The 11,760-nt window shown below is 32.2% G+C and overlaps 1 protein-coding gene across 1 annotated transcript; it reads right to left on the reverse strand.

Annotated features, from left to right (window-relative positions):
- LOC106617925 (uncharacterized) lies at nucleotides 1-868 on the reverse strand. The gene is made up of 2 exons (XM_014235397.3): nucleotides 707-868; nucleotides 1-636 (listed from the first exon to the last, which is right to left on the reverse strand). Exons 1-2 carry the CDS (start codon nucleotides 759-761, stop codon nucleotides 110-112), a joined length of 582 nt encoding a protein of 193 aa, XP_014090872.2. The 5' UTR covers nucleotides 762-868; the 3' UTR covers nucleotides 1-109.
- Between the last annotated feature and the right edge of the window lie 10,892 nt (nucleotides 869-11,760).

An 11,760-nucleotide genomic window follows, 5' to 3' on the forward strand; every position in this document is an offset into this window, starting at 1 on the left:
TTAAAATAAAATTCCTTGTATTTTTAATTTTAAACAACTCTCAAGAACTATTTAATAAATTAGATGTTTGTTTATGACAGTTTCAATAACGAAGAATTGTTGTTTAAAGTTATGGCAATAAGCTGGATATAGCGACTGGAACCTGTGGTGCTGACTCATCGGCTTCGGACTCAGTTAGTTCATCTGAGGAATTATCAACTGGAACCTGTGTTGCTAATTCATCGGTTACGGATTCAGTTGGTATTTCTGTAGCAACAACAGTTGAACTTTCATCGTCCTGGGGCCCAGCTTTCGTTGTCTCAATAGGCTCCACTGCCACCGTAGATGACGGTTCATCTTCGTTATGCTCTTCTTTGGCTTTGAGTTTAAGTGATGACAGCAGTTTGCGGAGTATAGAAATTAACTTATTAAAGAAACCGATTTCACTCGGAATAGGACTGATGATACTCTTGATGGGACTTAGATCGGAAATTTTACCACCGACTTCTTTGGCGACATCTTTAACAGTATTAACGCTACCGAGGTCGGAATTTACGTTTGCGGCCCTTGGAATTTTGTTACCCAGTTCTCTAACAGCATTGCCAGCCTGCTGAAGCGGTTTACCAAGTTCCGTGATGAGGCCACATAATGTGCTTCCTGTGGAGTTAGTTGGAGATGTTGGAGTTTTATCTAAAATTTGTTTTTGAATTTGGTTTCTTTTACTTACCTAGACAGCACAGAGCTAGAAATGCGTATAAGGCTGTTGCAGCTTGTGTTCTCATTTTCGTTGAAGTTTTATGTTAAGAATATGTGCTTTCTCTTTGAAAGTCGTCGAGCTTCTGACAAAGGTCATGGACTTTGAATACTTTTATACGGAAAAAATTATGAGAAAAGCAAGAAGAAGGTTTTGCTAAATTGCGTCAGTTAGTTTTAACAGCTGTATATTGTTTTTCATAATAAGCTTCTATTTTTCTTAGTTAAAACGCTAAATGGTTAAATGATGGTTTAATTAAAGGAATTTTAAGTAAATATTTTTATTTATGTTTGAATAAAGTTGTTTCATATTGATGACTGGAAATGTAAATAAATAATATTTTTTGCTTATAGTTGCAAATAAAAAATATTTACATTCTGTCCAAAAAACCCTTTTATTCATCCGGTTTTTTTGCATTTTTAGAACGTAGCAACTTTTAAGAAGCTTTCATAACGAAAAAGCTAATATTATGAAAAGCTTTCCCTTAAATGCTACTCGGGGGTTTCATATTGTCTACTGAACCTACTTATCACCGATCTATCAGATGACCAGTTACGCCAGCCGCCATATTAAAATAATATTATATGTATAGTGTTTCCTTTTAAATTTCTTACGGTGCTATGCGTTCTTTAAGTAGAAATCCACATTCCTAACCTATGTTGTTGTTCCCTTATTCCTCCCCGTAATCTAGATTTCTATCTTGTAACTATCTTGATACCATATTATCTTCAAATTGGTCACTCTTGGACTACAGATGCCCAAATTCTGCATCTGAATTGAATCGCCCATCATTTCTACCAAATTTTCACAGTAATAATTCAATTATATCGTAAACTAAAGTAAACTTGCCTCATTATCTGGATGCTTAGTCGAGCTTCTCATCCCACTGTAGGGCCGCGTTGACATTATTCTACATACTGAGAGATATAAAACGTGCATAGTTTACTCCGAATGTTCTAGGTTCTAGAATAATTAAATATTTTTAACATTGTGTTTGGCTAAGCTATATTGTCAGATCATTTCGAAATATTATTAAAAATGTTATCTCCCTTGCTTATGTACTCTATAAAAATTTATCGAAGTGCCTTACTGATTTCTTGAGCATCGAGGTAGCAAGTAGTGCAAGTAGTAAATTTGGATAAACTACTTATACTCACGGCACACTTCTGACACTTTGATACGACGGATGTAATTGCCTACTTGAATTCGAACTCAAGTATGAGTTTTTTTCTGTTTAACATTCACTAGAATCGCGAAGATTAGGTCTAACTTTTTTGGCAGCTAAGGCTAATGCGGTATCGGGAAGCTGTAATAAATCCATGTTATCGCTAATATTTATTTAAGCTTAAATCATAATTCGAGGACGGACTTCAAGATCAAAATTCCCTATTTTTTGGATGAAAAGTTTGTTGACGGTTCCACAAACGAAAAATTAAAGAACATTCCTTTAATGAACATTGTATACATATACTTTCGATTAAATAGGTTAAGTTAGTCAGAAGGTTGTTCCTTGAATCAAAGGTCACACTTCTAAAGTCATTTGTGATGCCAAAAACTCCTAAAGTTGAATTCAATTACTTATTTATCGACCAAGAGCCTTGAACCAATTTCAAATCTGTTAGGTCGAATGAATTTCGAATCTAACTAGTTCTGAGGGCCAAATGTATGACTTCTTTTTGAAACACCTTCAAACTTAGTTTTACAAAAACGGGTACAACAAGAAAGAAATGACGGGATGACTCTAACAAGGCAAGACGTTTAACCTCATCGCATTTTACCGTGCCCGTTAAGAGTCTCTTTTATTGTGGAAGGTTGTACCTTTCTAAGGGAAAAGAGTTCACTTCACCTTCTACTCTCTCTCTATTGCCAGAAGTCATTAAAATAAATAAACCGACCAAGTCCCAGGCAATCCTCTACTAGTCTCGAAATCACGATCACTGACCCCAAGGTCAGTATCGTTGTCTTGCTATGGGACCGATTCACAAGCTCACTTTAACTCTAGCCGTTTCTTGCAAACAAAACATATTTGCAATTCTCTGGGACTAGGTACTCCTAAAATAGTCTCGAAATCACGATCACTGAGCTCAAGATCAATTCGCTGCCTTGCTATCGGGGCGATTACTAACTAAATGAGACTACACTACAACAGTACATACATTTTTCTTTTGGTTTTCGACGCTTCCTTAAAAATGCTTCAGCGTTAAACCAATAAGTCATTAATATTTCTAACTATCCTGATGTTCCTTAGGTAAAAACAGAACGTTTTAAATTGAAACGACATTCAGTAGACCTAGTTATTGTATCAGAAAACATAAAAAATTATTATTATTGGATGACAAACAGCGTAGTTATGAGAATTAAAAATAAAACACCAAACAAATATTTAGTACACTTTTTATTATAATATTTTAGACTAGATTTATGTCAATTTAATTTTTTTTATATATTTAATGGACTTAAGATCTTTTCGATGATTAACTTGCGATTCATGTTTAATTTAACTTTAAGTTTTTTCTTTTCGAAAATAGTATCGTATTTCGTACTAAATAAATATACGCATACAAAAAGCTGCGAAAGCTTTAACATCTTGAAACACCATGCTTCTTAAAAAGAGTTTTTAAAGATTTTTAAGTTTTCAATGTGATAAAAATATGTACCAAAGATCTCTCTGAATTTTTATATATATATTAGGTATTTAGTTTTAAATAAATTGAAAAAAATTTTCCACTTACTAGAAAACTGAACAATATGAAATAGCATCTAGCTACTTCAACATCAGACTCGTTTGGGTCGACGACCAGCTCCTGTGTGAACGCGAGATCCTTATGGCCTTCAGTAGAATACAAGTGATTTAGTGAACTACTCGCCCTTAGCAAAGTTCATGTCGCCGCAATCGTAGGAGTTCTCACTAGACACTGTTCAATAGACATTCATATGCTAAGGCTTAAAATCTTACCGGACGCTAGTTGTCAAAGTTGTATGGAGGTGAAAACATTCAACCACTTTCTCCTCCACTGTCCGGCTTTTGCAGGACTAAGACTGAAACATCTCGATAATCTTACCTTCGACGAAGCAGAAGTCATAGCAGAAACTAATATTATCCGTTTCTACAAATTTGTGATAGGCTCGAAGCACTTTGTCTAACTGTAGGTGTCTTATGTTCCAAATTTTAGGAGTTTTTTAGGTACCATAATGTACCGGCGTTCTAAGTTGCCCAACTAAGAGCCTTCTTAAGATGGAAATCTTATCCTAACCTAACCTAACCTAAAAACTGCACAGCAAACCATAAAGACGGAAAGTCAATTTAAATCTTCAAAAGCTTCAACTCTGAAAAGATTTTGTTTTAAAATTTTTTCGATGTGTCAAAAGATTTCACATTCACTTAATCAGTCTTTTCAGCATTACCTATTCTAAAAAGTTAAAAAACAGTAGTTATTTCATACTTCGTTTGGACTCCCTAACACTAGGATAGTAGGATTACTATTTCCTTTTAAACTCAATGGCCCTAAATTCTTTAATACTCTGTGGTTTTACTCATGTGAAGGTGGCATTCAGAATGTTTTACAAAATAGCTCTCGTTCTCTGTTGTGACGCAATTATAAAGGTGAAGTTGTTAAATTTATTATTAATAAATTCGCTAGTTGATTCATGATGTCATGGATTTATTTATTTTCTGAAAAATGAGGAGTTAGCTGTTAGTAGTTAATAGTATATCAAGATTCGCTATTGTGACGTCACCAAAGCTGCTTATATTGTCAAATCTACTATGAAAATAAAGGAATATTCTTCAAAAGTTCTTAAATCAATTTTAGCTGTTTTTCTGCAACGACCCATTTTTAATAACTGTCGCCACAACTAAAAAAAAGACATATTTCTTATTGTATTTTATTATATTTAAATTGCATTTAACGCCAGTGACACGAATATATTTTTTTAAACAATACATGTCAAAACAATATGAAAGTTATATATTTATTCATAGTTATTGTCATATGTAGGTAAGGCGAAAAAAATCGGTGTGAGATATAAATTTATTAAAAAATATTTCGCAAGGAAATTAAAAAAAAATTGATTTAAAAATAAATTATAAAAAATTGGGATAAAATGCAAATTTTATTAAAAAATATATTTCAATAAAATTTAGTTTAAATTTTTTTACTTTTAATTCATAAATATACATTTTAAATTTTTTGTTTTTAAAATGTAACTTTCTAGTTCAATTCTCTGAGATATTTTACAAAATAATTTTTTTGTAAAAATTTTAGTGGACGAAAACGAGCTTATATTTATTCAAACAAATTGTTAGATTCGAAAAAATTCTAAATTTTTTTATTAAAAATATAACATTCTAGGTTAAATGCTATTGAAGCTATTGAAGTAGAATTTGTAAATTTTTTCATATTTCAAAAATTAAGAACCACCCTAATACTTATGTACTTAAAAAACTATAAACAGTCAAACATTTATCTTATATATTATTTATTTCGTGAAACATACATATGAAACTGGCCCGATATAAAAGGTATCATCACATAACCGATGTCAACAGTTTGAAATAGTTTAACACCAGTGCTACAACCAAAAATTTTATCAAAACTAAAAATGAAAGCTATCATAATAATTTGCCTTTTTGGATTGACCTTTGCCGTCTGTAATGGTGAGTAGCAAAAGTTAAATTGAAATTTAATGATATATTAACAGAAAATCATCCGAATTTCTCTTTTTTAGCCGATTTATCTCAAGACGACGCAGCTGCTGAAAATGTCGGAGGCATCGACGTGAGCGACACAGAAAGTGATGAATCCGTGACAGTGGCAGGTAGTGGTGTTGATGAGTCCCCTGAGAGTGAGGAATCTGATGAGTTACCTCAAGGCGACGAGCCGGAGGACAGTGAAAGTGATGAAAGTGTTGAGAATCAGCTACCACAATAAACTTTCTGTTGATTAAATTATACAATACAGATTGATTAATACAGAAAGCCTTTTGCTTGAGTGTTTTACTTTTTTGTAGGTTAGTGTATAGTATTAAATAGCAATTTAATGAGAGTGATATACCCTCTTTAACATTACTTTTTTTGGTTAGATATCCTATTTTTTACTTCGGCTTCATAATAATGACCCTGGTCGATCCAACATCGGGGTAGTCGTTATTTTTCTGAAATTCTCAAATTCTTTCTGCATTTCTTTTTTGTCTGTTTTTGACTAAATATTCTGAATATGGAAATAGGTTCAATCTTATAACAAATTCTAAAACGTGGCGCATCCATTATGGAATAAAGGTAATCATAAAACAACAATCAAATAAAAATTGAACATGATCAGCCTTGAAGGGCTACTTCAATCAGAGTTAAGCTATATCGAAATTTGTAGAAATTGATTTGTGTGCGCGAAACAACTCACCAAAGTCACGAATCTTCACTAGATTTATCGTATTTTAAATTAAAAGTTTAATATTAAAAAAAAACAAGAAAATATTTAAGCGTTTTTTTAAATTACATTTGTATATTCAGAAGTTAAAAATATCTTAGATACTTTTGATTCGATACGAATGTGGTATATAATATTGAATTTATTTAATCACATTGTGATAACCTGCCAAACAATAAAATTCTCTAAAAAATATTTCTTAACCTGTAGAGTCAGATGGCCATATTTCCATATATCATGTATTGTTTAATTTAATTTAATAAAACTTTAATTTTAACTGTAGGCCTGAACAAGTTAAATTTGCAACAAATCTTTTTTATTTAAATTTATTAATTTGAAAATTTCAAAGAAGTGGGAAGCTTGCTCCAAAATTGTGGCCAAATATAAACCATTTGAAAAGATGAATTTCTTTCGCTTATAACTTTAAAATATTTTTACTTTTATCAATTTTTTCGATTAATATTTTCGAAACAATAGGCAAACTCATATTACTTGTTCAATGTTATAATTAATCAATCAGTGGCGGTACACGGGGGTTTCGGGTTTGAACCCGAACACCATTCAGATGCTCTTGTCCCTTTGTGTTCCTAAGATAACTTTTGATTATTCTTAAAGTTCTGAGATTACTTTTTTTACAAGCAATACTGCCAAACAAAATCTTATATATTTTTTCAAATTTTTCCCAATTTATTATCTGAAATTACCGAAAATGCATTAAATGCATTAGCGATATATCGTCCCCTATTGGCTCATGACAATATATTTTTTTTTAGAGTTTTCGCACCATTTTTCATCGCAATCATGCTTCATGAATAATTGTTCTAAGCTTTAAAAAACTGATTTGTGTTGTTCCAATTCGCCATGTAATTGACAAATATAAGTATAAAAAAATTGTATATAAATAATAATTCTGTAGTAATCTTCAATGTCTTGAGTCTTATCGATGCGGCATTTTCATTTCAGTGTCGTCATCTGAATTGTAACAACTTGTTTATAAGTAAGCATGAATCTGCATTGTCCCGCATAACCTTAAACCCATACAGAGAAAAATAGGATCGATCATACTTTTGTGCTCCCTGAACTGCTCATTGCTGTATCCTTAACCATACGTAAATGTACAATTCACGCCAATATTTCGTAGACTTACCAGCCACATAGGTCGCTAGAACAAATCAAAGAAAATCTTCACAAATATCAAATGCAGATAGAAAATTGGTCTATGCTTGAAATATCGGTGGTTTCATCTTCTAAAACTGAAAGTCTTTCTGCTTGGTTTACTCTATCTATTATCTTATCTCGCATCAACTGGTGACAAGTTTCAATAATTTTATTCTAGGAGCAAACAAAAAATGTTCTGTGAGTATCATGTAAGCTTCAGTACAATACTGTAGAATTTTAGTATTCTTTATTATATATATCTATATATTATATATATTTTTTATATTCAACTACTTTATTAAAACAATTTTTCCGTCTTATTCATCCCTACAGAAGAAAATGTTCCTATACATATGTATATCAGAAAAATGGTAGTATTAGTCCATATGAACATCTACTGTTACAAAACTCTCTTCTAAATAACAATATTGTTTAAATCCACATCCGTCCCTTTCCGATCATCCCCTAATTTAAATTATTCTTTTAGTTTACTTATATATATGGTAAAATTAAAACTTCTTCAAAAATATTATCGTCCAGATGGCAATCTGTTTCTAATGAATTAATTTTGCTAAACATATTTGTATTGTCTACATTCTAATAATGGTCATATTCTATCAATTAAAGTGATTATAAAAATATTTAGCAACCCTTTTCAAACCTTTTTTGTTAACAACTACAATAAAAACAACAACACTTTCAATTTAAACAGAAATACTATCTCTCATTTGTTGTACTGATACCATACCTTTTACATGTGGACCTGAGTGGCAACTCTTTACAATATTTTTATCTGCAGAACATACTATATCTGGATTTATTGTTTCAAGTTACTTAGCTTACAAATTTCTTTCTTTGAACGAGGAACTTTGTCCCTTAATACGAAAAATACTGTCAGTCTTTATTTATGATAAGAATCATGAACAAATTCACAATAGTGTCATGGATGACAGCAATAGTGTTATCGCGTTTAAATTCTCTACTTCAAAACGCCTATCATTATGCTACAAAATTTTCACGACAAATATCACCTAGACCTAATTTAGGCAGTGACTCTTGAACGTTTTGCAAAACCGATTAACTATTGCTGAATAACGAAGCTTATACAATTTTTCATCTTCTCGTAAAGATCGATAACCTGACAGCACCGCAATACAGTATAGATATGTCAATTCCATAAATTAGGAAACATAGTTTCCTCATTTTGATGCTTACATCTCCGCTAAAGGTAACCAATGTAACCACTCTCGCACAGCCGATAAAGTTTATGAAAAACTTGTCTATTTCAGAGATTGGTCGGTTTGCTATCATTTGCAGAGGAGCGACCACTAATAGCAAAAAATGTGTTAATGTTAGCTCTCGCGACATGTTGCTACAGAGCATACAACTTTTTTTCACCTAACGGTTGTGTGTAACATCTAAAGTAATCGAGATGGATAAAGAGTTTTACATACCATATATAATAGGTATAAATTATCAGGATAACAAGACGACTTAAATTCCGGATGACTGTTCGTCCGTGTATCTTAGCCACTCAATTTAGACATTTGAAGTTACATAAATTCACAGCAAGCTGAAAATTGGTGAGATCGTTCAAAATATAATTATAAATAAAATTTCAAAGTTCCCCATCTTTCCCTGTATGGAAAAAATTCCATTCATGATCCAAAATTTAGAAAAGTTGTAATCGTTATAATACGAGTATGCACACGTTTCCACGTTACCTATGAGGTAGTGTACTTAGCGCGTTTTTTTAACGTTTTTTACTTTAGAACCAGTTCAAACTCTACTTCCACCTGCTCCGGAAAAACTGCTGAACACAATTTTTTATAACTGCAAAAAGGGATGGACTGTTTTGTTCTATTGCGTATACATATTGTCAAGGCCGGTCGTGCTCTAATGTTGAATCACCAACAATGAGGTGACATGCGATAAATCGCTATTGACGCAATTTACTTGCACCCAGCATAAAGATAAAGAACGAAAACAAGAAGAAAATCAAGAAAACGAACAAGAAAAATAATTTGACGGCTATGAATCGGAATAAACTTCACTACTTTGTTTTAATGTACATCGCTTTTATCATTTGCAGTCTTTGCTAATTTTCGATATTTTGCAATAATTGCCAATTAAACAGGATCATAACGGACAGGTGGAAGAGGCCTACTGGAGAAATCACGTAAAAAAAGGCGCTAAGTACACTACCTCATAGGTAGCGTGGAACCGTGTGCATATTACACCGATTACAACCTTTTTAAATGTTTAAATCGTTATATATCCTAAAAAGTGGCTCGTAGGAAAAAAAGTATTTATACATTTTTTAAAGATACTTTTATCTACAATTTTTGTCTGAGATATTTTTATGATAAAACTTAACGTTTTGTTGAAAATCACAAAAAGTGCAAAAAAACTCCTATTTTTGACCTTTGACCTGGAATAGAATTTTTTTCCATTCAGGGGAAAAAAGGGGGAACTTTGAAATTTTATATTGTATATAATTATATATTAAACGATCTGACCAATTTTCAGCTTGTTGTGAATTTATGTAACCTCACTCTCATTTTTGGTCTATTTTGACCGGATCACTTGAGTAAAAATTGATCATTAGTACATAGTATTCTTTGGCTCCTTAGAGAGATAATACAGATAGGCGGAATTCAACCATTGTCACGCCGACAAAATGCTGTTAAGCGGACTACTATAAATGGCTATATAGGTATAAGCCACAAATTAAAAAAAAACTTAATTTTGTACAGGGCATCAGGCATTTAAAAAGTAGGCTTGGGCTCATTTGTAACCATTTTCTTACAAAACTATGAGTTTTCCGATTTAGAATGATTTTTTGTTTCAATGAGTTATGAATTCATAAGAAAAAAAAATCGTTAAAATAACCACACTTCAATCGTTAATATCTTTTAAGAGGTTAGGTTTACAAAAAAATCATAAAAAAACATTTGTAGAGAATTCAATTTCCTCCGAAATCTATGAAATGAGATATTTTTTCAAATTGTTGGAAACGAGATATGAATTTTTCTGTCTGACAATAAAAAAAAAAAATAAGAAAACTGTTAAGCGGAGGACCTTGCGGTTACAATTAAGAGGTGTCCTAAAAACATATTTTTTCAGAATACTAAGCAAAGAAATTCTTTTTTTAACCATCCTAAAATACATATGTACAAAAAAAAATATTTATTTGAAATTCATAAGTGGATATAACTCCTCAAATTTAGCTTGTTCCTTTTTTGCTATACCCTGAACAGGGTGTATTAAGTTTGCTACGATGTTTGTAACACCTAAAAGTAAACGTCGGAGACCTTCTAAAGTATAAATATAAATGATCAAGGTGACGATTTAGCTGACAACTTTAGCATATAGCTGCCATAAAACTGAACCATCAAACTCAGGTCCTTGTAAAACTTATTTATTTAATTCAAAAAATCGATTTTTTATTGCATAAATTGTTAGTACAACTATTCAAGAATATGTTGCTCAAGTTTCAAAACTAAATTCCAATTAGTTCCGATGATATGAGCACTAAGGTAAACACCGCTCGATTTAGTGCTGCAGCGATTTTTTTATACTCTCACAACTTGTTGCTACAGAGTATAATAGTTTGGTTCACCTAACCGTTGTTTGTATCATCTAAAACTAATCGAGTTAGATATAGGGTTATATATATATAAATGATCAGGATGAAGAGACGAGATGATATCCTTGACTGTCTGTCCGTCCGTCCAAACGTCTGTGCAAGCTGTAACTTGAGTAAAAATTGAGATATCTCTATGAAACTTGGTACACATGTTTCTTGATACCGTAAGATGGTTGGTATTGCAGATGGGCGTAATCGGACCACTGCCACGCCCACAAAATGCCATTATTCAAAAACAAATAGATTGTCATAACTAAGCTCCACAACAAGATACAAGACTCTTATTTAGTATACAGGATCACATTAGGAAGAAACATCTGCAGTTTAAATTTTAAAGTGGGCGTGGTCCCGCCCCCTAATAGGTTTAATGTGCATATCTCCTAAACCGCCAAAGTTATAATAACGAAATTCACTGGGAACAAATGCTTTACTACCTCTATCGACAGTGTGAAAATGGGTGAAATCGAGTGACAACCCCGCCCACTCTACATATAACGGTACTGTTAAAAACTACTAAAAGCGCGATAATTCAAGCACTAAACACGCCAGGGACATATTACATTTTAAATTTTATCTCTGGGATTATATGAGATGACTTTATAGGAACCACGTTCAAAATTAGACAGTGGGCGTGGCACCCACACTTTTAGGTGAAAACCCATATCTTGGGATCTGCTTAACTCTCATATTTCTAAGTTATAGTACGAAAATCGGATTACGAAATCGGATTACAACCACGCCTATTTCCCATATCACATAATTTTAAATTCCATCTGATTTTTTCACTTTCCACT

The sequence above is a fragment of the Bactrocera oleae genome, chromosome 3 (genome assembly GCF_042242935.1).
Source record: "Bactrocera oleae isolate idBacOlea1 chromosome 3, idBacOlea1, whole genome shotgun sequence".
NCBI classification, from domain to species: domain Eukaryota; kingdom Metazoa; phylum Arthropoda; class Insecta; order Diptera; family Tephritidae; genus Bactrocera; species Bactrocera oleae.

Coding starts and splice junctions, on each gene's coding strand:
- LOC106617925 (XM_014235397.3), bottom strand. CDS start 761: ATGAGAACACAAGCTGCAACAGCCTTATACGCATTTCTAGCTCTGTGC. Junction 637..706: donor TCTAGCTCTGTGCTGTCTAG/GTAAGTAAAAGA, acceptor CTAACTCCACAG/GAAGCACATTATGTGGCCTC.